A 27,392-nucleotide genomic window follows, 5' to 3' on the forward strand; every position below is an offset into this window, starting at 1 on the left:
ACACACGCACAATGCCAACACCTTGCAAGAGAGCTAAGGGAGCTGTTTCCATTAGCTGTGGTGGGTCTGCAGCTGTAATGAGGCAGGTAATGCATATCTAATGAGGCATAAACAGATTTATAAACACACTCAAAAACACACAGAGCTGCAGATCAAACCAGGCTGCTAAACACATGAGATATGCATCCATTCACACGCAAGGCTTGCTTCTTTCTCACTCACACTCACATATTATAAACAAACATAGTCCCTTCAGGCTCTTATCCTCTGTCAGTCACTCATCCTTCCATCCGTCCATACACACACCAGACTCTGGTGCTTAGGTGTTCCTTCTGGCTCGTGAGTTCAGTTATGTTCAGTTATCTATATCTAAAAGACTTCATTGAGAAAACTTTTGAAACTAAAAGAATTAAGGCAAAGTGAAAGGAAGGAGGGCTGCCTGTGTGTGAGTTGCGTGTGTGTGAATGAGAGAGAGATACAGGTCGGTGTGCGCAGGCATTTTCATTTATTTGCCATTAGCAGCCTGAGAATAGAAAAGTCTATCAAGTAAAGAAGACAGAGTGCTGCAGAATTACTTCTATATCTTCTCTACTCAACACAAATGAAGTCACCACTAACTCCGGAGTATTTGGAAAGCATATGCATTTGGATTGTGTTTCTTACCTTAAATCAGGTAAATAATTATCTTGTGAAGCTCCAGTGTCTCCAGGCTGTTGTCCAATAGACCATTTATCCCAATCTTCAGTCCTTATAGGTCGTCCATCACGGTAATCCACTCTGCTCAGTGGAAACCCATCTCTCTTTGGCTCATGTGTTTGTAATCCTGCTTGCTGAAATGAAGACCCTCCAATTAAGTCATCACTAAAGCTCAGCAGGTCTGAAGATGCAAACTCTTGTCTTTCTTCCCTCTCTCTTTGCACTTCTGAAGTCCATTTTGGAAGGACAGCATTCTCTAGTGTGTTGGTTTCCTCATCCTGCTCCTCAACGTCATTTTCCTCTTCCATTAAATCTCCAGAAAATGGTAATCCTAGTCTTTTGTCAATGCAAACACTTGTTTCATTTACTGGGGTGCCAATCAGAGAGCTGGCATGAGAGGCCGAACTGTTGGTAAGCACAGGGGATTGTGGCTCCGACGTGGTTTGGGACGTGTCCTTTCTCCTTAACTGAGCCCCCCAGACTTGGAAGTCACCCAAGGAAGCAGGACATGGAGAAGGAGCGGGTGGCGTCTCCCCGCCTTCGTCTGAATCTTCCATTGAGATCTGTGAGTGGACATAAACCTCCTCTCTGGTTTTCAAGAAGTGATCTGATGGATATCTTAATGATGGAGACACACTGCGGGGCACAATGCTTGACTCACTGTCATAATTTCCCTCTGACTGACTGGAGCTTGTTGGTCTTGAATCAGACTGATGAAAAGCTTCCGAGTCATTTTTCGATTGGCTGGGACTGATAATTTCTGGAACCACGTGACAGTCAGTTGCACTATCATGAGTTGCTTCGTAGGGAGTTGATTCGACAGGTTGATTTTGGTCTGCATTGGGAGCACTGTCAGTTCCTCTGACTTGGTGTAACTTACTTGGCAGTGTTTCTTTGTTATAATTTTGTTTTGCAGCTTGGGCCTGACGTTGCAGTACCGAGGCTGCATATGACAGCATGCTAAATGTCTCCAGGGACTTTTTTGTTGCCTTTGATTGCCTTTCACTCCGTTTAGGTCTGTCAAGGCACTCTCTTGTAGCTTCTTTTACCGTGCCAGATACGATGATGTATTCCATTTCTAGGCCAAGTTCATCTGGACTATCTGTGCAACCACTGTCTGGGTTTTCCATTAGGTCCTTCTCTCCACCAGGACTGGAGCTCAGAGATACAGTTTCTGTTGTTTTTCCATCTACATGTCTTCTGCTCCCATCTGTAGCTCCCACCTGACTTTCTGTGGCATGCTCACCTTCATTGGTCGTCACATAGGCTGGGAATAATGTTTGGTCAGCCTGGATTTGTGGTTCAGCAGCTTCCTCTGGATACTGTGAAATTTGCCGAGTGCCAGTGGAGCAGTTGACCAGAAGAAATGGGGAATGATCTCTGGGTTGCTCTATCCACTCAGTCTCCTCTGATCCTTCTCTGCTTCGGCCACCCATCTCACTGGCTGCCTCAAACAGAAACACTTGGTCGTCTGGCTGTTCTTTATTTGTGATATCTACTCTCTGATCTGTCAGAATGGGTTTGCTCACAGCTATAAAAGGGCTAGACTGCTCCTCAAGGTGTATCATGTCTGCTACAGGGCAGCCAGAGGTGTCAGGGGAGGATGCCAGGCTCCATGTACCTGCTCCTACGTTGTCATATTCAGAGGTGGAGGTCACCATGCCACAGATGGATAACTGCCACACGTCAGTGCCCTCATAGGTGGATGTGTCATCGTCATCATCTGCAGAGTTCTTGCGACTCTGAGCACCTTGTACATCGATGCCTTCTGTTTCTTCACTCTGCATTGTGCCCTCTGCAGCCTCGATGACTATTTTCACAACTTCAGGCGTCTGCTTAAATGCTTCACATGGATCACTCTTCTCTTCTAAATTGTCTTCTTCTTCCTTTTTGTTGGCATGTGTCCCAACAGTGTCAGTGGCATCCACTGAATCCATGTGACTAAGGTCCTTTCCATTTTCAGGTGCTTCTGGAGTCGTCATTGCGGAAGAGCTGTCTTCCTGTATGGTGGTGTTCCACATCTCCATTCCACCATCTGAGTATCCCAGTGGATTTTCTACAGATGTTCCACCCTTGATATTGGTGTTCAGTCCACAGAAAGAACCAGAGTTTTGAGATAAGTTCTCAGGGGTTGTGAGAGGTGATAAACTGTCATCCCGGATTGTCATATTCCACATATCCAGCGATTCGGGGTAAGACGTGGTGGTCCCGCTATCAGATTTAAGAAATCCTTTCTGTGCAGAGTACGTCCAGAAGTCTAAAAGCTCCATCTGTTGCTCCCTTTTTTTTCTGTGGACCCCCTCGTCCTCTTCTTTAGATGTGTCCGGTGTTAAAGTGTTCAGGATTGTTTTCTTTGTGGCCAAAGCTGCTCTTTCTTGTGCTCCAATAATAGCAGGTTTGCCTCTTCCAGTTAAGTCTTCCTCTGGTGGCGTCAGTTGGAGATCATCCAAAGTAATAGGTTTCCACTCATCCTTCCAGTTTTCATAGCATTCAGTCTGCTCTGTGATCAAACTAAGATGAGGTTCAAGACTTTTCCCTTTGTGGTGGGAATTCTCTGACTTTAAGATCTCTTGTCTGCTTTCCTTTTCTGTCATGTTACCCACTAAGTCTTTGCCTCCAACTTCTTCTAAAATATTAGGTGGGCTCTCAGAATCTTTGGGTCTATTCCACATGTTATTATCACTTGAGGACAATGCTCCTTGTGTGTCAAAGCCCAGTTCATCCCAGGTCTCCGACAAAGAAGATGACACACTGTCTTTATGCTGTAGGCAATTGATCCTTTCAACAACATCTTCTGGAAAGAACCTGACGCCACAACTGCTGGGTGGGCGGCTACCAACCAGGCTGTTGACCGGGGTTGGAGGGACCACGGTGTCAATCATCTCGTTCCCATGGCTTGAACCGCGGCGATCAATTGAACAATTTCCACTTTCCAGACCTCCCACTGAGTTGGGAGCAGAGAAATCAAGAAAGCTTAGCTCATCGAGCTCTGACAGACTAGAGCTCCCTGCTCTTCTTTCATCTTCATATCCTGTTTCTCCAGAATTTGCCACTTCTCCTCCTACTGGCGTAGACTGGTCACTGCTATGCAGCGGGTCAAAATGAAACAGGTCAAAGTTATCGCTCCTGTGTCTGCTCGAGCGGTGTTTCTTCCTCTCTGGTGGGACAGGAGGGGAAAGAGATAACAACCCCAAAGGAGAGGGGTTTCTCAGAAAGAGTCCTCCTGGCCCTGCTGCTGGACCACCACCAGCTATCACCTCACCCACCGGACTGTCATCACTAAGGAAAATCGAACTCTCTTTGGAGGAGCGGCTGCTACGAATGGTGGTCATTCCGCTGTCAGGGCTCACTAGCTCCCCACCGACATTGACTCCTGCACCTCCTGCGTCCTCTTCACCATCTCCCATTACCCTGTTTGCAGGAGATAAAACAAAAGTATGAGTGAACATAATGTTTTCTCTAAAAACTGTAGACATTCAGACATTCTACCTTGCTATTGCCACTGTGTCGCCATTGCCTCCTTCTGCTCTCTCTATATCAGAACCATCCATGTCATTGATGCCAGACGATCCCTGGGAGAACTCCACACTGCCTGCTACTCCGTCTGTGGAAGAAGTCCTACTGCTGGGGTGGCAGGCTAAAACAGAACTACGCCGGTCGACAAAGTCCTTAAGGATGCCCTGGATCTCCTCCGCGAGCAGTGGTGGACAACCAGAGGATGCAGAGGTGTTCAGTGGAATATGATAAACCTGAAGACTCTCCAGAGCCTCCAGTTCACCAGAAAGAGACCAGCTGGAGGATTCTTCAAGCTCGGAGCAGATCTGCAATGAGAAGCTTGTTTAAATATACCACCTAATCCTTATTTGATTTAGTTCATCTTTTTGAATGGTTTGATTACTAGAGTGAGGCCATATCTTACATATCTGTCTAGTTTCTAGAACAAGCAGTTTGACTACTATGCTTTTCAGTGTTGCTGTTGTATGAAGGAGTATTAGGGCCACATTAAGAAAAAAAAGCATTATTAAAGCATTATTGGTCCTTCTGACCAGATGCAGTTTTAAGCACCCTTATACTTACCCACGCTGTGTTTATGTGCTAAAAGAGAAATCATTTCCTTACAACTAAAGCCGAGTCATTAAATCTTCTACACAAGGCATTTTGTAGAGGGTATAGGAGCCGTGGCAGTTTGCCTTGAAACAACTGTAATCTCCACATTTTGACTTTAGCTTAGTTCAATGTATATGACATAAAACATATCCTAGCGTAATAAGAAAAGTAAAAACAAAACAGGCATTTTTGGACCAGCAAAATTAAAAGGATGAGATGCCAGGTGATTATACACTAATGCTGCACACATTTTAGTTAATAAAAAACTTGTTTCCGGTCTCCTTCATAAGGTATTTCTTTTGACACATTATTTTCAGAGTCAGGGAAATATTTAAAAAGAAATTAATATTTATTCAATTTACTAAAGACACCATTACAGAGCTGTGAGTATTTAAGAAGCACTTTATGCTTCATTCCTGACATATGATTGTTTGTTGCTTCTGATGAATATTTTACCTGTTTCAGGATATCTGTGTTGTTTGAGTAGACAGCCACCTGCTGGCGGGGATGGTGAACTGAATCACTGATGGATAAGAGAACCACAATACCATCGAACCTATGGTGGTGACTGAACGATTTAAGCACATCCAGATAATCATGCCAGTCCTGAAAGTGACAAAAAAGGACAAACATAAAATTTTTACTACTATGTAGAAAAAAAAAAGTGTTCAAATTAATGATGAACCTTTTCTATTTTTATATACAGCCACATAGGAAACTTTGTAAGACTCTGCCTTTTATTGCACATATGATTTAATGTAATTTAGTAAAACTTGAGTGGTTTCAGAAAAAAAAGCCCTTTATCTGTAGCAATGAGAGACGAAGCTGTCAAAGCACACAGAGGGGTAGAGAGACACTTTGTGATTTATTGTTTGGAAATTAACTGTTTGCTCTTAAAACAGCCACCATGCACAGATTATGGTAATTCAGTGACACACACAGTGATTGATGGATGGAAAGTTGCATTAATTAATTGTTTTGTTTGTCAAGGGAACTTGTTTTTTTTCTTTCTCTCTGGAATGATTAACAACAATGTTATGGGAACCGTAATTTGCTATGCTATAAAGTGTGCAAAGTGATACTTTTGAAAACATATTTGCTTGATTAATCTAGATTTGCTGTACAACTGTTTGTTTTGTAAAGTTCTCAAAATTGTTGCCGTGCTTATTTAAGTAGAACTTTTTAAACAAAAGAGATATTTAGAGTAAAACTAATAAAGGAAGTTTGACTTTCGTGTGTGTGTCTGCTGCAGACATGAAAACCTATTTCTTCTCGTGTTGCCAGATCGTGTCAGTCCAATGACGTTTCAGCATATGCATTTCTTTGCTGTGCAGTCGGCAGTGTGTGTGTGTGTGTGTGTGTGTGTGGTCCGTCTCACTACTTAAGCCTGTGCGCGCGAGTGTGTGTATTTGTATCGGACCACTGAAAGTGATTGATGAGAGCTTCTGGCGCTGTATCTGCCCAGGCTGTGTCAATATTAACCTGTGAGGATGAGGGGGCCACAATACTCCTCCCACTGTTCCTCCCTCCATCCCTCCATCCTTCTCTCGCTCCACAATATGGCTGCTGTCAGACTCGGGCTCATCAATCCTCACACACACACACAACTGTCACTTCACTGACACTGCCATTTCTCAACACTGATATCCTGATGAGTGCAATGAAGCCTCCCAAGATTCGTTAAAACACACATATTCACTCACATAAGTACAAACACACAAGCAAACGCGCACGTGGCACGAACGCATGCAGACGCACACATGAGTTCACCTGCGCTCGTGTGCTGTGATGCAAGTTTAGGAGCCGACATGAACTGGTGTACGCACATGTGAGATCTAGGAGAGCAATAAAGGCTTCATCATTTATGGTACAATATACACAGAAATGATCAGATGATGCTAGTGAAGCTAAGAGCCAACTGTGTGCATATGCACTCAAAACTACACACACACACACAGACACACACACACGGAAATATAGTCAGAAAACGAGCAGAGTGCGAATCTCTGCGATAACACGCAGGGCGACAGTCTGTCTGCCATTTGGCTCTTAACTGAGTAAATTACTACTCATATTGCCTGCCCCTCCTCTTTCTCCCTCTGCCACCTCCAGATACACAGATTGCCTTTTCTTATAAATTATCAACATGTTAGATATAAAAACCACTTGCTAACTATCTCCATGAACCTTAGGATATGGACACAGAAACCTGTATTTCATTTGTTGCACTTACCGGTGGCCGCCTTACCTCGAGAAACCTAGTTACTTTAAATCCTTCACTTGACTTGCTTTTAATTTGACTTTTTAGTAACGTGTTTACCAAAAGGTGAAAGTCCTTGTTCTTGTATAGATAGTTTAAATTCACAGTCCTTGCTGTCACTTAGCATCAGTGAGAAAACTTACTTTACATTCTGAAATGTGAGGTGATCTTAAAATGATGAGCTTGGAAAGTCAGCAGGCACTGAGATATTTAACTGATATTTACGGCCAGTGTTGTGGCTTTTTACTACATGCTTCACTGCAGTTCATTGGGTCATTTTGTATGCTCCTTATTCTTAAGTTCCAGCAATAGACAATTGCACTCAGTGGCACTAAAAGCTCAATGGACTACAACTTAAGAAAATATAAAGCAAAGGCAAACTAAGAAAACTCCAAGCAAAACTCCAATTCTGCAAAAGGAGAAAATACAACAAAATACCATAAACGTGCAGGAAGCACAGAGGGCTATTAGGAGGCACAATAAAGTGATGAAGATAGCTGGGAAAGGACTAATTGTTGCCAAAGTGCAAAATGAGCTTAAGTGGGTTGAATGCTGTTATTTTCCTTCATTCATTATTATTTCATTTAGGCTTCTGTGCTGTTAACTCTGAAGCGTTTCGCAGTGGAGTTTTCTGTATTTGCAGCATGATGCTTTTTTGTGTTTTCCCTAAATGCTGATTATATTCTGTGATGCCGGCAGATCTTTTTGATTATGATTTGTCTATTTGCCAGCATCGCATCGAGCTCTTAAGCGCAGAAGAAAGAAAGAAGGCAAACAACACTTACACCGACAACTGAAGGAAAAATTATGTTGGCGATTGTGTGGTGTCAGCGTAAGCTGTGTGAGCTCCTTTTTTGGTTTAGACCAGCTGTAACATCAAAACTTTGATGACTACTTGTCACACCGTTGACCTGCAACCATTACTATGAATAGCCAAAATAGGGTTGAACCCACGGTTGACACAACATTTTTGAGTACAATTTCTATGCTTTTTTAAAAAAAAATAAAAATACTTTTTCAATAAACTCAAATGTGTTTTTCTCTCTTTCAACTGTCCTCTTACTTTTTTTGCATCTTAACTCTTTACATCTTCTTCTCAAACTGTTTATAGGCATCTGTTTCTCAGACTAGGCCTTTATCCACACACACACACACACACACGTTCTCTCTCTCATTGGCTGTCTTTGCTCCACAGGTAGCAAGTCTTTAGCGGCTGCTTGCAGTTCTCCCAACCTGCCGTCATTATGCACAATAGCCTTAGGTACAAAACTCAGGCCTCATAACTCACGCCCCGCGTGCGTAAATTCCCGTGCAAACACAGTCAAAGCAAAAACACATTTCCTGCTGTCGCCAACATCTCCGGCAAAGAATTAATCAAGCGTTCATCCATTTAGGCTCTTTGCATACCCTTTCCGTCAGAACACAGAATGCTAAGAGAGTTGCGAGTTCTTCTCAGGCGATCGTTTCGCCACCCTGATGAATCCATCAAGCGAGGTTTGATTTATACATCTGTCTGTGATCACAGCGGTACAGCTACAGTAAATGGGGTGGCAAGGAGCGAGCTGACACCTCCCTGCTCAAACACACACATGCAAATGCACGCACACATGTGCAGTATATACCACTTGCCAAACACACACGCATTGCTGAACTCACACACACACACACACGTACACACACACACGCATGTACTTGCATACTAACAGCCATTCACTCTTATTCACACTCCTGCTCACACATGCGTACACAAGAGTATTACTGCTTATGAAGTTTTTGGAAAGACAGAGGGGAAAGGGGAGGGTGGTATGAAAGTTTGCAGAGGAAGAAACCCAAATGTCTTTCAGTCTATCTCATATGGGCCTTCTCCGCATGCTTCATTCACTCAGCTCTAAGTGCGGGGATTTGGGGGCCAAGATGCGAGCACTGAGTCTATAAATGTTTTGTTTTGTTTATTTGTTTGCCCTCAAAGCCTGAGGAAGCCACAGGGGGAGAATGAAAATGGGGAAGAGAAAGATTCAGAAGATTCTTCTTCAGCAGAGATGAGGAAGAAACATCAGTGTAAGATGCTGAAGATGGAGCGGAGACTCTTGTGCAGCATCAAAATGGTTTCAATAAATGCCATATTTTTGTACATGACACAAACAGTATAATGTGCACTGTAGCCAAACAAATTTACATCAAAATATGTATCTTGGAATCTTGTTGATGTGTTTATACCACAAGAGTATTTTTACTATGTAAGAAGATGCAATCTAACACTTAAACTAGTTGGGGGAAAAAACAAAAAAACCATCAAGAAATCCCAGGATACTGTAAATAGAATGCAATCTTTATGCATTCCTTCTTAATATAGGGATGTTTCACATGGCTACAGCACTATGTGCTTTATGAGTCTGCTCACCCAGAAAATCACTACAGCGCAAGAAAGAAAGACACAGAATCCCAGAGAGTAATAGAAAAATAGAGGGGGTGGAGGGGCGGGGCACCCTGGCTTCCTGGTCTTCAATCTTAGTCCCTGGGAGGCCCACCCTGCACCTGCTGTCTCCTAGTGCGTCTCATCAGAAAGGCATTTACTGAGTGCCGTGGCTGCGGGCCCCTTCATTAGCGAGCATAATTATTTGTGCAAGTGGCGTAGGGCAAAACTGGCCCTGCATAAACAAACAGAAGGGCCGGAGGACTGCGAACAAACAACACATTAGAGACAATCAACGTTGCCAAAATGAAACCTAAAGCGCAGCTCAGATGGAGATGGACACGTACGCAAACACAATCAGATAGAACAGAACAAACAAATCTACCTCAACAACACAAAACATCGCATAAATGAAAACAGGAAAAGTAAACAACATCCAAAATAATGCTAACTCATCGGCACTACTGTGTCAGCTTCTGCGGATGTGAGGCGCTGAGCTGACATCTCGCCATGTTTTTGTTGTTCATGCATTTTTAATTGCAAGTATCTGACAAATAATAACAATGACAACAATAAAATGGCTTTCTGTGTTAATACTAAAGACAAATTCAAATATCTTATTCATATGCTGCACTAATAAGCAGATATCTGTGTATGAAGCATCCAACGGGCCTATGGATGCTACTGGTGTTTTCTGATGAGTCATCATGACACCCTTTCTTCCAAATATGGTCACACCCAAGATGGCATCAGCTACAATACTTAAAAATCGAGGCTTCAAATCAAGAGTTAAAAAATAGTGGGTGATAGCCCGGTAGTTATGTCCATCTTTTATATACAGCCTTTTCAGGGCACACTGTGCTGACTGTGGAGCTGCTGTGATGAGAGTCCATGGTTCTGTTCTGATTAACCCCACATTGCCCACTTCAGGTATAAGTGAGTTGCTGTCCCCAGTTAACCCTATAAGGTCTAACCACCTCTTCTCTGAACATAACAACAGCCTGATGGCTTAACCAGAGATTTTATCAACCAGTCTAGCATCTTTTACTAACCCCAACCACAGGAGACGCATCAAAACAATTTTGTTTCACTTTATTTTCCCATCAAAACCAAAAAAGTACATTCTCCAAAATACAGGGTTTGAGGACTCATACCTCAAACCTTGTTCATAAGTTAAGGTAACCTGGAATTAGTGAAACTCTTACCCATGGTTACAGATATACACTGTAAAGACTAACTTACTGAACCTTCTGCCACTGCAGGTTGGAAAAATGACAGAAAACAAATAGAGATATAGACATCAACACAATAACAAACACACACACACACAGTTAGAGTGGTCACGCGCACACAGAGCATAAGATGAATGATTTTGTTTGCCGCACAGAGAAAACAAATACCATCAAAATAGTTATTGTATCTTGGTGTAACATTAAATTACTGAACTAACATGCAAACTTTTCCTGATCCTCCGAGAAGCGGAAACAGCTTTAAAAAAAAAAAAGAAAAGAAAAGAAAGAAAAAGAGAAAAAAAGACGAGGAACTCTAAAACACATTGTACTTCTTAGATATCCATATTAACATATGAAAAAAAAAATCACATTATTCGCATATTCTCTGAGCGAGTGTACGTCTGTGTGTGGCTGTGGGCTCCTGTCCTTCCCACAGTTCATCAACTCCACAGCATGACAACTCTTCATCTGACCGAAGCTTCATCTGCCAGCGCTAATTTCTGAGCTGTGAAAAGCTCAAACACACACGTGCTGGCATGAATATGCGAATAATGCGTCTTTAGTGGGGGGGTTTTGTGTTCATCAATTTGAGGTCAATGTAAGTGTTACACAAAACTTTTCAAATGATCAAGGTGATGATGCACAACAGCGACGTGCCCTTGAGCAACGCCCTTGACCCCTATGGTGCTGCACTGCTGTGGTGCTTTTTTTACTAGTTGATACAATGCATCTACCACAGAGCATGGAAGCTGTAATGGATGCAAACACAGCATCTCATAAGGAATCTGTACAGCAGGGGTTCTCAAAAATTTGGGGGCTATGGACCTCATACAGGGGAGAAGATTTTCCAAAGACTCCTTCACAACGATCTTGGTAGTCTGAGCTCAGAGTCACTTTATGTTGTGAACTGACTCAAATGTTAATGCTCATCAGCTAACTAGCTGTCTAATAAAGCAAGCTACTGAACAGCTGGAACATCTCGCTATTTTGCAAAAGAAGTGAGTGACAGAAGTGACTGATGTGGTGCATCTGGATCAGATCTGATTTTTTTTTAATAGTCTTCAAACAACACCAGAGGGAGTAATGGACACAATATGCTCTTTTTATTAGGGTTAATGGTTCCTATTAGAAGTTAGTAAGGGTTTTGCTAAGACCTTTGCTACTGACTGTACACCCCACTCAGAACTATTGTGTTATGTGGGATTTATTGGTGTTCAGTTGTGCAGGTCTTTGGCTGCATAATGAGAGAGACTGTGGGAATTTAACTAACGTAGAGGCTCCAAAGCATGTAGCCCTCTAAAAAGCCTACAGAGCAGGAAGAAGCACAAAAATGTCACATCATAAAGAAAAAACAAACAAACAATGGCAGTGGAAAGTTTTAACTGTTTTTAGCACTTGATTCACACTTGGTTCCAGTGGTTGGTGGTGGTTTTCTCACCAGTACTACCAGAGATGTCTTTCTGTTAAAAGGGAGTTTTTCCTTCCCACTGTCACCAAAGCTCTTGCTCGTTGGGGGTCATCTGATTGTTGGAGTTTTCTCGGTTTTCCCTGCATTATTGTCAGGTCGTTATCTTACAATATAAAGTGCCTTGAGGTAACTGTTGCTGTGATTTGGTCCTATATGAATATAAATGAACTAAATTTAACTTTAGTATAATTTTTTTTTCCTATTGTGTCATCCATGTTCTCCACAGAACGGGCTGAGCTAGTTTTTTTATTTATTTTTGTTTTGGTGCTGACCACTAGTGACAGTACACAGCTATAACATGGGGGGGTTTTCAAAGATTTACATTGCTCCTCCTGATTCCCAGAGCAGCACCATGCTTGGTGCTTTATAGTACACATCACGAAGAAACTTGCTGTCATGCAGAAAACTAACTCTAATGTCAAAAATATTTAAATAAGGTCGCGCTGCGGCATTTAAATGTAACGTTGCTTCTGTAAGGTGAAGCACTGAAAAATTCAGATAATTGTTGCTCTTGTGCAGGAGCAGCAGCAGTATTTTATTCTTCTATAGTCAAACACAATAACAGTGTTTGAGAAACCGACAGAAATATTTGCCTTTGCAGTTTCAACTGTAGTGACTCTGAAGGGAGGAAGCTCATTTCGTTTGTACTTTTCTCTTCCTGTAATAGAGGAGCACCCAGACTGACTAATGTATGTTTGTACAGTATACAAAAATACATTAGTCAGTATATACGATGTGTCCGTATCGTTACACCACACACTGCAAGCTTTTTCTTCTGCTAACTAGGCAATCACAGACATCTTTTTTTTTTTTTTTAAACAAAAATCTAACTCTGCCCTCTTTAACCATCCAACACACACACACACACACACACACACACACACACACACACACACACACACACACACACACACACACACACACACACACACACACAGACACAGAGAACACTTTGACAAACACATAGCACATAAACCATTAAAGACTAATTGAATCTAATTTATTTAGTTTTCTGGAAAGAATCATTTAAGGCAGAACTTCCCTAAGCCCCCCTCAATAAATGACTCTCATACCGTTTTACTCTCTTTTCAAACACAATTAAAAAATAATATATAAATATATACACACTGCAAATGACATGCATATAAGGAGTTCATTTTGGAGCCCGATCTCAGGTCATTAGTAACCCACCATGACGCTGTGGAGTTGGGGTCCGCTGGCGACACACAAGCCCCTGGCCATTTATTCTATATTAAGTCTTTAATGGGCCCTCTCTCTCTTTCTCTCTCTCTCTCTCTCTCTCCCCCTCCTGACACACAGCATGCAGGCTCAGCGCTGGTAAAATATGCACAGAAAGTCCGGTGCGCAAACACAGACAAAGCCATTCAAATGAATGGTTATTTATTCGCTAAACGAGGATCTGGGTGTTTAATGTTCCTTGGACGTTAGGTAGTTTTCTGGGGGAGGCAGAGCCATACCCCTACGGCTACAGACATCATTTATTTTACACATAGCCTAATACTGCACGCTAGGCAGCCGCTGAGAAAAATGGGCTTTGGAAGTGAGAAGGAGATATAAAAGAAATAATGAATAATTTTTTATTTTGGTGGTGGGGGGGTGCTTTTGGGTGGGGGGGGTGAACACATTAGCAGGGAGAAAAGCAAGGGGTAAACTTAAAGGCTTAAAGCACCCTGTTTGCGTGTATGTGCGTGTATGTGCGTGTGTGTGTGTTGTTTGCAAATGTGAAGAGGAAGAAAAAGAGTGACAGAGCTAGAGAAGTCATCACCAGCATTACACAAATGTTTCAATATGTGTGTGTGTGTGTGTGTCACATTTTTGGAATCAGTGGGGAGGAAGGTGATACATGATTGTGTGCGAGGCTCTCGAGCTTCCATCTACATCTCATCCAAATGCAGAACATCACAACAGCAGAGGGGCTCCTCTTCTACACTACAGCACCTCCCAAATTTGACACAGCGAAGGTGCGATGTATCCATCAAAAGTAACTTTTTAACAAATGAAACATTATCTCTTTCTCTTTTGTCGCTTAATAGACAACAGAAGTTTTCTGAGCTTCTCTGAAAACATTACAACCCACGAAACACTAAAAAGAAGACTAATGGGATAGTAAAAAATAATAAGGACATTAATCCAATATTCCATTATCAGCACACTTTATGTATTACTCTGTACAATAAATAAAGTACACATAACCATTGATTTTGATTTGTGTTGTGTACGGTTCATAGGAGTATATCAGAAAACTGTGCATAAGTCTTGAGCCACCACTCATTGCTTTATATTTTGATAGGAAAACAGGAAGTAGGCACGCATTCACACGTTTCCATGCATGGAAACACAGCATATAGGGCAAAAAGAGAGTTTGTACAATTATAGCAAACTTGGAAGTCAGTATTTGGCACTTTTATTCTTCAACACAGCTTGAACTCTTTCAGGAGTAGTCCTTCAGGCTTCTTGAAAGACGTTAGTTCCATCGTGTTTTACAAATGGCTGAAGAAACTCACTGTTTTATCTCTCACATGACCTCCTCTTGGATTCATCACTACATAGACCCTGTTGGTACTGATTTTCAGTCCAGTTCTTGTGTAGGTTGGCATACCGCAGCCTTTTTCTCCACATTTCCCTTCCTTAAGAATGACTTTTTGACAGCCATCCTTCCACTGAGACCATTTCTGATGTGGCTTCAGTGATCAGTAGATGGATCAGCTGCAGGGTCTGATGGAAAACTGCTTTCAAAATTCATCTGTCAGCATCATAAAAATATATATATATATTTCTCTTATGAGTGAAAAAGCAGTTAATGTGCAAAGAGAAACTTTAAAAGACCTTCAGAAAGCCTGGAGAACTTCTCCTAAACACCACTATGAAGCTTTACAAGAAAGTCTGCCTACTTGGAAGCAAAATATAAACAAATGAGTGGTGGCTCAAAACTTTTTAAAAAGTACTTTTCATAGATCCTGTGATGTGATTTTTGGCATAAGACTGGTACTTTATTTAATAAGAATTTACCTCCTTATCTGTAGCCATCGAAGTGAGTACTACGGTCATCTCTCCATCCGAAAACTCCTTTACCTCCAGAGTCAGCTGCTGCATCAAGTCTACATCCAGTCAGCACATATACAAACAGACTAACAGTTATATGAAACACACACATATAAGGATCCAAAACGGTTTCACAACAAATAACAGAAAAAAATATATAAAGCATGAATTCCCTCTCCAGATGTGAAAGGTAAGTAAAACGATGTTACAATGCTGCAACAAATGGAATTTTTGCATTCATGCAAACACAATGCTGTCAGGAACAACACAGCCCTGTTATCTAATTAGACCTTATGTTAATACTGCAACGTGCACAGACTGTGCTCCACTGACAGCTCCCTCACTGTCCTGTTAGCTTTACTGCTCCTGCTAGGGAAAGATTATTTATACTGGTTTTACTGCTATTAGAGTTGATGTTGACACATGATTACAACCTGACTACAGATTTACTTGACAGAGAGATCAGGGTGGACTTTCATCAGTCCTCTAATACAAATTACATGGACAGTATTTCTGCTATGCGATGGTAGGAGAAGCAGGGCTTGTTAATAACACACTTCATGGTTCGGTGGTGAAGGGAGACTGATTCATCTTAAAGTAAAAGTCAGTAGCAAGAAAAAAAAAAAGCAGTTTCGCAAATAATTATTACCTGACACTAACCTGCATAGTAGGTAGGTTTAACAGTCTAATTGTTACAAACCTAAAGACTGAGTTTATTAACAAAACTAAGTTACCTTTTTGTAAAATAACACAAAATACAGTGGTTAACAAATTTATTATAAGTTTGCTGGGGTAAGTTACCAGTATTTATAATCACACAAATCATTTTTTATGTTTCAGTACCCATCACTAGTATGCGCAAAGTCTTTAACTGAAAGAGCTTTTAAATTAATAGTTTTAATGCTAAATTATAATTATTGTTGTTGAATTTTAAAATTTACTGTTTTCCAAAAGAATAGAAAAAAGGTGATGATGAAGAATATTATTCTTTTTTTTATTCAGAGGATTATATTTACTTCAAAAATTATATTTATTGCATTCCTGAAAAGGAAAAAATGTTGTAATGGTTGAATGTAATGATTAATTGATTTTCTGATTTCTCAGAGAACTCATATATATACATGGTCTCATAAATTTGTTAAGCACTGTACATGACATTGAAAACTGTTATATGAATATATGGCCAAATAGCACTGACTGGGTAAACAGTGCAGCGGTGGGCAATTAATTTTCCCAAGGGGCCGACGTGAGAAACTTGGACTGTTGTGGAGAGCTGCACCAATAAGCTTTTAACGAGATAAAATAAATATTAAGCAGAACCGGGTTTGGCTTATTGTGGAGGGTCTCAGTTTCTCGTGTGGCCCCTTAGGAAAATTAATCACACGCCCTTATGCTAATGGGTGTATTAAGTAAGCTGGACACGACACAGCACTGACACTCAGCCTCATGACCAGTTTGTTCCCATGGCCCCAAAAAGCAACATTTTCCCACAACAAGGTCAGCTCTGACTCTTACACTTAAACTGATGTATTTTCAAATAATGAAGTCTCTCTGTCAGAGATTAAGAAAAACTTTTTTTTTCCTTCAAGAAATGCGATGCTATCTATGAGTCTAGTATTTGAGTGGTACAGACACTGGTTTGCACATTTTACTGGATTGATCTTTGTAGTGACAATCAATTTATACATCACTGATACACTTCCAAGATAAGATGCTGAATGCAACCCAATATGATAACCCACTGGTCTGAAACTAGCTCACAGTTAAACTCAAAGTAATGGAATCATTGTTTCTTGCATTGGTTATACTTCCTCCCATAAAGTGCTATGAAATACGATGCACCTGCCGCTGTGTTGCTTTGATGAGCATATAAGAACAAAGCTATATCAGACTCTCTACTCCAGCCAGTCTCTCTGTTTAGATTCACTTTGTGATCGAACGCACACCTTGTAACTTCACTTCATTGTGCTCACCAACAGTGACTTCCCCCCATTGCTCCAAGGATTTCACGAGCTCCTCCAGCTGTGCTGAATGACGGCCATGTTTCATCCAAAAGGCTTCTGTCTGGAGTCGCAGGGCCTCTGTAGACACACAAAACAAGTGCAGAGTGCAATCGTCATGCTAACTCTGGCTCTCTTTCACAAGTTCATATACACAATCCGCGTAATGGTAGGTTGCCCCACGAATTAAGAGTGAAAAAATAAATCGCTAAAAGTAAATAATTACTGACAATTTACACTTCTGTTTTCCTACATTTCAGTATGATTAGTTACAAGGTTGTGCACTTGCTTGGGCAGGTTTACACTTAATACTGTTTGTACATCACAAAGACAACACAGCACACAGAGAACGATTAACTCCTAATAAAATGAGACAGTAAGAATAATATTTAGGACATGATTTTGTTAGTGTATAAATAATATTAGGTGTTTGTGCTATTATTTTCTCCTTTTCATCAAGCGGACACTGAAAGACATTTTCTAAGAGAAAAGAAATCAGTGCAAGCAATAATTTTCTTTTATGCTTATGAAAAAAGTAAGTTTGGCTTTTTGGAAGCCGCTTGCACCACTGTGTGATCTCTCTAAATCATATTTGAGGATATCAGTGAATGAGTCTGATTTATCAGTCAACCAGTTATGTAAAAACAGCCTTAAAGTGTGAATTGTCTGTTTGGGATGTATACCCAGACCCCACCTCCATGATAACTGTCTTCTCAAAGACCTTATGTTATTTAGGGAAAGAGCTGAGTTCCTGTAGGAATCAATGAACCTGTACAAAGAACTCTCCCAGAGAAATATGAGCAGTGGACTACTCACAGCACATGATTCTCCTGTTCTATTCATCTTTCTTTTCTGTCTCTGCACTTTACTCCTCTCTCTCTGCCGTTTCCCTCCATTCTCCACCTTAATTCACTTTTCCTCTGTCTGTCTCTCTGTAAATCTCAGTGAAAGTTGATGTAGAGCATTATCGAACAAGGATCAGATGCTTTCTGCAACCTAACCTCCACACAGGTGCCTAGCATCGACGTCTGGAGTACCTGTTTGGCAGGCTGTTTTACTGGCTTAACAACATGTGCACGGAAAGCATCTCAATTAAAGTTTTATGGGGAGTTATGGAGTTATTTTGTTATTGACGGCATAAAATATCATTACATGCAAAGAATATTTTACTCTAGCTTACACAGAAACTAGAAAGTTTTGTCTCTAATAGAGTTCACACGCGTAGTTTACACACATTTTTGTTCTCTGCTCATCTACTTTTTTTCATTTCACGTTGATTTGTTGTGATAACTTTTGTTACTTTAGGAGGAAAATACAACTACCTGACAAAAGAGGAAAACAGACTAAGCTAAATTAAAAAGAAAAAAAGTCACATTACGGGACTCTGTGTGTCTCTCCGAGCTCTTACTTACTCACATTCACCACCCTTCATCTTTCTCGTTCTCGATCTCTCCTGGTGAGTGTTAAGCGAGTCATGTCAGGGGATTTGTGTGTGTCCTCCTTCATCGCCCCATTACTCCCCCTGGGGGGAGGGCGCCTGTGCTTCTCTCACCTCCAAGAATCTCCCCCAGCGTTGCTCTGATGTGCTCTGCTGCCTCTTGAAGAATCTCTTTGGTGACTGTCGTCACCGCGGACAATGCCCCATCATCCCCCGCGTCCTGCTGCCCGTCATGATAGACCACTCGCTGGATGCTGGACTCCAGAGTGCGGCACTCAGAGCTAGAAGAGGGAGAGGACGGGGGTGAAGGGGATATGGATGGCTGCCGGGGTAGGAGCAATGATCATGATTCATTTGCATAAATACAACACTCTTTTTTGTGTCATGTGGGATGAACACACACACACACACACACACACACACACACACACACACACACACACACACACACACACACACACACCTAAATGATCTTCCAAAATAATCTAGACATCAACAAATGGTCTTCGCTGCCAAAGCCCATTGCACCTGTGTATATTTGTGGTTTTGCGTGCACATGTACGTAAGTTTCCTAAATTTGAGCTGAACTGATCTGCAGACTGACCTGGTTCTGCTGGTCTGAATCTGAATTGCATTCACCTGTCTAGCAGTCCATTTCTCAGCAGTGTGAGCGAGAGCCTTTTGGCGCGATGTAGTCTCATGAGGTCTACATCGTCTCTCCAAAGCAGCAAGCTCTCACAAAGCTTCACCCTCTTCAGATACCTCGCCGTCTCCTCGGGCAACACGGTGTCACATCTGCAGCCACACAGCACCGGCACACACACTCCACCTGATGATTCTCTCTTCAGATGCCCAAAGACACACAGAAAGCACATGAAGCCAAAAAGAAGTTGAAAGTACATCATGTTTGGATAAAAGTGTAGAATCTGAATGCAGCATTTCAAGAAGTGTCTGGTATCATAATTTCACCGAGTTAGTGGAATGCATATAGTGGAAATTACTGCACTTGATTCTACAGTGAGGCAATATTTTGTTTGATGTCGAAGTGAAAAATGGACATTTTATGCCCTGCTGCCACTCATCGGTTACATTTTTACCAAGGTAGTGTTTCAGCTTATACAAGCTGAGAGCGTTTTTTGGGGGGGGGGGGTTTCATAAGCATAAAAGAAAATTATTCCACGAAAACATAATTTGACATGGGGGAGAGAGAGAAACAGCCATAGCAAAGTTCTCAGTTTTAATTGGCAGTCTGAAAGGTTTGGGGCAATGGTCGAGTTTTGTGAACTAAGCAAAGGAGAAAATTTGCACAAAAACTAGAGCTGTATATGACACATTAACACAAATCAAACAACAATATGCCAAAATGGATATGTAGAAGGCATACTAAATGTGGTTAGTTTTTGAATGTGCTGTCAGTAGAAACATTGTCCTACTGCATGCTGCACACAAATGGAGGAGCTGGAAATTAATTAAACACATTGTGTATATATATATATATATATATATATATATATATACACACACACACACACACACACACACATATATATATATATACACACACACACATATATATATATATACACACACATATATATATATATATATACACACACACACATATATATATATATACACACACACACATATATATATACACACACACACACACACATATATATACACACACACACACACACATATATATACACACACACACACACACACACACACATATACATATATATATATATATATATATATATATATATAGCTTGTAATTTTACGAATAGTTCTCCAAGCTTCTTTAAGGACACTCAAAGTTCTTCTATGGATGTCCTCAAAGTTGTGTTTTGTTCTGTTTTTGTCTCAGATGATGCTCCACTACTTCAGTAATATGAAGGTTTGTGTTCTGGGGAGGCCAATCCATGACTGATAGCGTTCCACTGTGTGTTTTTCTATCCAGGTTTTTTGTTTGTTTGTTTTTTTACTGCACTGGCAGTGTGTTTGTGACCATTGTCAAGCTAAAAACAATGTTGCTGCCAACCACGTTTCACAGATTCAGTTAAATAAATGGGAACATAGTATGTGTTTTTGCGACAGGCTGCTAGTAACAAAGTTCAATTTAAAACCAATTCTTTGCTGAGTTGTTCATTATGCGTAGACACAATTCACGTAGGTGCCTTATTTATGCTTGAAGGATTCATAGGTCACTATGAGGTCCTGGAGAACTAATGCTCAAGACCACTTTCGAAGTTACAAGGAAGTCTGGCTCCTTGGAAACAAGATAGAAATAATGAGGGGCAACTCTAAAATTTTTCAGGGTAATATATAAACATGCAACACAAAGCACATGAACACAAACAGGTAGATATTGAAGTTACCTGGCTGAGGTGTAGAGCTAAGCACAGTGTTGCTGCTACAGTGTCAACATCTGGCTCAGGTCCACCTAAAACAGCATGGACGGGACCCTCTGATGCCTAAAAGAACAAAACGACCAATTTATTGTATCAGTATCTTTTCATTTCAGTATGATTGGAAGGACATTATTGTCTCTTTATGTCCCAACCAAACAAAAGAACTGTGAAGCACTTTGATCTGCTAGCTGATGTACAGTATATAATGTACCAGCATCAAGCCAGCATGATTATGTTAGATGACTGCAGCATTTTGAAACCCAACCTGATGCATTAATAATGAAGTCACGGTGCTGCAAGGCTTAGCTCATGCTTGAAAGAAAATGCTTGTAAATACGCACTACACTACTGGCAAAATCCATCATGGGAGCAAAGGATCAGTCGAAATTAGCAAGAATAACTTTTTCACTTCTAACTCAGAGTAACACGGTTTATCAGAGAAGTGATGACTTCCATTAATTTCTGCAAACAATGAGAACAAACACTCCTCATTTAGGTTAAGTGGACGCTAATGACAGCTCCATTACAGACATTAAACATTCATCTCAGGGTGAAAAAGGCAGAAAATTATTTTTCCCCCTTCATTTGTTGACTGGGACTCTTAGTAGAAGATCTTAATACGGCAGATGATTCATGAACTTATCTCTGGACATTTATGTATTTTTGTTAAAATTTGAAAAAAGACACTCTTATTTAGCTGATTTAGCAGGAGACAATACAGCCTATTCACCTTTACTTTTTTTTAACAAAATCATCCTCAACCATTGAGTGCCCTCACTGGGTGCTCTTTCTATACCAGTCTTTAACATTTTATCTAAACATCAGTTAAGTGCAGATAATCTGAATCACCACTAGTGCAAGACACACCTGCACCCTACTCCAAAAGGACTAGCAGGGCTACAAGTACCTTTACAACAACGTCACTGGGAGCATGACAGTCTATCAAAGATCAGTAACCTTGAGGCCACCGTACCCTCCTCCCAACTTAACCTCCATTCCACACATCTGCTCTTATATTTTTATGCTTTTACATTAGCAGGCTGATACTGATCTTTATAATTAAAAACTGCTGCATGCCTTTTAGTAGACTTCCAGTCTCTGTGTTATATGATAGTCAACGGCTGTCCTGGAATCAGTTAACACACTTACATTGTGATGGATTGACACCCTCTTACTTTTCTGAGCTTTTAACTATGCATTCTTCTAATAGATGATCAGATGCTTCTGGATGTTCCAAGAAGCAGAATAAAGCACAGAAGAGACCAGGCCTTTGCTGTAGTTACAGTTAAACTTTAAAGTTTAAATTAAGACCTCACCCAAAACTCAACGCTTTTGCTTTGTTTCTTGTTTGTTTTATGTTTTTTTTGCTGCATATTTCTGCTCTGTTTTATCCATTTTAGTTGTACAGCACTTTAGTTAAACCTTGTTTTGTTTTTAAATGTACTTGTAATGTAAAAAATTGACTTGACTTTAGAAAATGGTCAGCACAAACAAACTCTCAAAGCACGTTAACTTGTTACTTTATCTGGTAATCCTGCTTTCATCTTGCAAGCCTTACAAACACTCAGCAAATCTGTTGACTTATCAAATACATAATGGAGTCCGGTAATTTAAGGGAGCTAAATGCCATAGTTAGACACATAAAGCACTGGTAATAGTGCATAAGGAATTGAGCCAGTGTCTTGTTTCTGTTCTTATGGCCTCGCCGCTCAGGCCAGAGGGATAAATGAAATGAGGGGTGAGGTAATAAAGAGCAAAGCGCTCAGAGGGAGCGCAGAAAAAAAGATTTGAGGCTGCCTGATCATAAGAACGGAAGGAGTCTGGTTATACTGGAGGAAGGAGGCCAAGGAGTTCAAGAAAGGCTTATCAAAATGAGGAGCTGTAATATAGTTGGTGAGTCAGAGGTGTAGAAGAGGTGCAGGAAAGGAGAAAAGGAAAAAATGGAAGCCAAACAGGTAGAAAATGTGACAGGAAAGACAGAGAGGGGAGGGGCAGCGGGGAGGGCAATTTAAGAGGTAAAGCGGACGGGGGAAGTATCACAAAGAGGAAATAAAATAAGAAGCAGAAAGAGTACAGAATGTGTGCGAGGCAGAGAAGGATGGGGGACGGGCTCTCCTGCCCGTTCCTTCATAGCAGGGAGGGCAGCAAAATAAATCAATAGTAGATAGCCAGAGAAAAGGAAGTGATGCATTAGCAGGAGAAAAGGCCAATGTCTGTTCGACTGCAATAGGAGAACACTGGTGTGCGCGCACATGTGTACTGGCCACCTGATACCTTTCAATCTGAGTGCTCTCTTTCTCTCCTCCTCGCCTTTCTGAGCTGCCATATTCAAATCCTCTCCCCTCGTTTAGGTTTAGGACAGTTTTGTGAAATACATGAACAGCTGCTCTGATTTTATTTTTTATTTTTGCTTAGATAAATAAAGATTAAATGTAAAAACTACAAAATTTATTATTGTATTTGCTCTCAGCAAAAACTGAAATAGATTAATTTAAAAAAAAAAAAAATCACTCCCTCTCTAACAGTTGTGAGACACTTAAACAACCTAATTCAACCTAAAATAATTAAAAATATTTACACCTGTGGTTTTGCAATCATTGGACCACCCGGTTCTTCATTGTGCTAAATTAGAAATATCTATTAATCATTATTGGAGTCTCAGCTTCCACCTGAATCGTGCGTCTGTAGAACACACTGCAGAACCGCTATGATGATTTCCTCTTAATATAGAAATAATATAAAAAGTACACACAGAGAACAGCTGCTTCCTGGTGTGAGGTCATACCAATGTGCCGTAGTGATGTTTACATGATGTACACCCCTAAATTTCCATACACGCGCTTCATCTCAACCTGACATCTTGGTCATATAGCTGAGGAACATATTGCAGCAGAATTCACACAATTTCTGCTGGGAAAAAAAAGGAAAATAACAGAAATATTTTGGTGTAACAAATTAAAATGCTCACTAGAAAAAGAGAAAATAAGATCACAAACCTAATTAAAAAGTTCCAGTTCACGAGATATTGGATTTCAATGCTAATTTTCAATTAGGAGTTTCTATATAACCTTAAAAGTTACTCATTTTTGATTGAAGCTGTGGTCTCTCATCCATCCGTCCATCGGCTTATCTAAGTGAGAATCACAGAGTTTATCCCAGCTGTCATTGGGCAAGACATCAGTACACTCTGTTCAGGTCACCACTCCATCACACGAGTAACACAGAGAGACAGTCACACTCAAATTCACACCTAATCACCTGTTAACCTGACAAGTGTGCTTTTACACTGTGGGAGGAAGCCGGAGTACCTGGAGAGAAGCCTCAAAGCACAACAAGGACATGCAAACTCCACACAGAAAGGCCCCTGTAGTGATGACCGATTAATTGTATCATCTTCGCCACCAAACAATGTATATGCTCAATAAAACACTGCAAAAGGCAGCCTGAGTTGCAATGAATAAGAAAAGTCAATTTATGCATGGACCATGCATTCACGCAGACACGCTGGTGAGCATTAGGCTACTATGCTCACAGAAAAATCTGCTTTTTTGCAAATATATCCTCATTCCAATGCTTAAAAGTGTTATCACGCATTAATTTTTCTGACATCACATAGGTCTAGCAGTTTATTTAATTAGATAGATAGATGTCTCAACAACAAAATCTATGTGATGCTCTAAATAATTCTAAATAATTAAAGAGAGAAAAATGACAAATGTTAGAACATCCCAACATACAAAGTTTTAAAATGACCTGTTTCTGAATGAAGGCGCAAACAAAGCCAATTAAAGCAGTCCTACGACTCTGTTTTTTTGTGTTTGCATGTGTGATAGTGTACAGATTGAGAAAGACAGATGCGCGAAGCGCACTCAGCATGCCGCTTTAGCTCGATGCCAAATGTCGTAAGAGTGAAGGAGTTAGAGCCGTGGAGCTACACAGAGCAAATCTGAGTGAGAAGGAAAGATGGCTTCAGTAAGTTCTAAGAGCCAACATAATTAGAGGTATTGCTGTTCTGGACCATAGCCATGCAGAGAGTGGAGAGAAAGCGGGATGAGGAGAATGACAGAGACGAGAGCGTGGTCAGCAAAAGAGTGAATCATCAAAGTTTACATTAGAGAGCTACGGGAGAGAGAGGGATAAAGTGCCCTCGCACACAATTTGTACGTGTGTGTGCATTTGTGTGCGAGAGAGAACTGAGGAATGGCTGTTAATCGTGACATGTGTTACACCTTATCTGGATCTGACATGACATGACACTCATCAGTCGTCCCCTCTTATCACTCAATTACCTTGCTGTGCTCTGATCTGCAGATTTGCCTCTTTGAGCTTTTCTTCTCCCCAGATAAAAGGTCTTAAACTCGCCTAAAAATTTAATCCCAGACAGGTTTGCATTGTGCTGACAGACAGCCGTTTACACAGATAAGTGAAATATTGTATTGTAAGTATATTAATTATTGTAAGTATTGTACGGTGGGTAAGAAATGCTGCAACCCTGCATGTTGGGTTACAACAACAATCGGTGTCCATAACAACATATTTTCCCTGGTATTCCCTTAACTAGAAATCACTTTGTTCATATCATTTTATTACGGCCTATCGCAGACACCTATATGCAATTACTGTAATAACCGGGCAATATCAAGACAGAGATTTTTCTCTGAAATATTTATCTCAGCTTTGACGTGCATCAGCAAGCTCAGGCAATTATGTACATTACCCTGTTACACTACTCCTTAAGACACACACACGCACACACACACACAGCCTTTATCTGCTGATGAAAAATATGCTTGAGGGCAGCTACTAAATGGGCCATGATGTGAGGCTGATTTCTCAATGTATAGGATGTTTAAGAGAGGGTTGTGAGAAGAAAAAATATTAACTTTAAGACTAAAAAAACTGCTCTGTTTTGGTTTAGTATGTGCTCATGTGTGAACGCCAATCAAGTCCTCTCAGACTGTGTGGTGGGTGTTTTCCTTCCCCTCCAAAGAAAATAAGGAGCAACATAGCAAAACTAAAACTATTAAAGTCATATTTCAGTACATGGTGTACAGTAGAGCATCTGACACAGACAGATATTTCTGATCATCCCCTTCCTGGACATTGTAAAGAAATGATGCTAAGCCTTGCCAAAATATGATGTCCCAAATACGACAGAGACAGTATTAACAGGAAATGAATACCCTTTTTGTTTAGTGTGTTTGTGTGTAAAGGGGGATGGCGACACACACATACAGACACTAGGGTCTCTCAAGCACATGCCCAAAAAGCAGTTTTAGGGTCCTCCATGAACTCAAGGCATGTAGACCACATATCTGCTACAACATAGGCTGGATGTGCTGGATGTGCCCCTGAACGCAACATAATGCTTCACAGATGCTCTACGTTCATTTGATCCGTATAAATTAAGCTGTTTAGTATTTGCATGAGGCTTTTTTGACAGTGTGCGAAGAGATATTCAGCTCTGGATCAAATGCAAATTATGAGTCAGTATCTGCAGAGCAGCCAGATAGCAGGGAAGGACAGCCTCCAGCTAAACTTGTTGATGTCACGCCTTCCCCTCATTAGAAATCTCCTCATTCAAATTCACACACTGGTGTTCCTGTAAACACAACGTGCTTATTGTATTGGACCAAACACGCCGTTCTTTTCCTTTTGTGCGGTCATACTGGCGATCTACAGGTGCTTTGGGGGGTGGGCATGGGGGGCGGGAAGACCGAGGGGACGTGAGAGGCGTTTGCCGTGCGCTTTTCCAGCAACAGGAACGCAGCCTGTAGCACAGCAGTAGCAGCTTTCCCGTCATGGTCTCATTCATTATACCCGCAACCTGGTGTTAACGCCGCTGAAGGCTCTTAACTCACCCCGAGTCTGCTCTGGACCCTCCGCAAATACTCTTCCATGTCGGCCTGCGTCGCTACGGCGCTGTTGCAGATCTCTCCATAGACCAAGTTTCGGCAATAAGGCAGCTGATGTGGGCTTGTGTTTTTTCTCCCCCCTCTCTCCTCGCTTCCGAGTCCCCCGCTGCGCTCGCACTGCAGCACTCGCTGCTGCCGCGAGAGACGTCGGTCCTCCCCTTCTCAACGGGGCGAACCCACAACACCGAGCAGTGGGTGTGACGGTAGGAAGAGAAGATCCGACGGAGGCGCGCTCGGTGATTCAGCCGCGCACCCTGCGGTGGTAGGAGGCCCCCTCCCCGCCCTTCGTCCTTCTCCCCCGCTCAACCCCTCCTCCCCGTGCACATTAACACATCCCTATCCTATCCCATACAGCCTCAGATGAGACCATACTGAATTTAGTG

The 27,392-nt window shown here is 41.3% G+C and overlaps 1 protein-coding gene across 7 annotated transcripts in view; it reads right to left on the reverse strand.

The window, feature by feature from the left end:
* The window catches only part of LOC147317489 (uncharacterized), a 38,642-nt gene extending 11,379 nt beyond the window's left edge, over window positions 1-27,263 (reverse strand). For 6 of the 7 annotated variants that reach the window (XR_015131845.1, XM_086314472.1, XM_086314477.1 and 3 more), the window contains exons 1-9: window positions 26,956-27,263; window positions 21,062-21,157; window positions 19,317-19,519; window positions 18,792-18,958; window positions 17,186-17,320; window positions 15,207-15,295; window positions 5,260-5,409; window positions 4,186-4,517; window positions 664-4,107 (exon numbers count right to left, since the gene is read on the reverse strand). Coding sequence is in view for 6 of the 7 variants with exons in the window: in XM_086314472.1 (XP_086170598.1) it covers window positions 664-4,107; window positions 4,186-4,517; window positions 5,260-5,409; window positions 15,207-15,295; window positions 17,186-17,320; window positions 18,792-18,958; window positions 19,317-19,519; window positions 21,062-21,157; window positions 26,956-26,994 (4,655 nt within the window). In the remaining variant the exon portion in view is untranslated. The remainder of the gene's footprint in view (window positions 1-663; window positions 4,108-4,185; window positions 4,518-5,259; window positions 5,410-15,206; window positions 15,296-17,185; window positions 17,321-18,791; window positions 18,959-19,316; window positions 19,520-21,061; window positions 21,158-26,955) is intronic. The other variant, XM_086314474.1, reaches the window with a different exon arrangement.
* Between the last annotated feature and the right edge of the window lie 129 nt (window positions 27,264-27,392).

The sequence above is a fragment of the Aulonocara sp. 'chitande type north' Nkhata Bay genome, linkage group LG12 (genome assembly GCF_057382095.1).
Source record: "Aulonocara sp. 'chitande type north' Nkhata Bay isolate Kocher_YH1m ecotype deep benthic linkage group LG12, A_spYH_male_GT1.1, whole genome shotgun sequence".
NCBI lineage: Eukaryota > Metazoa > Chordata > Actinopteri > Cichliformes > Cichlidae > Aulonocara > Aulonocara sp. 'chitande type north' Nkhata Bay.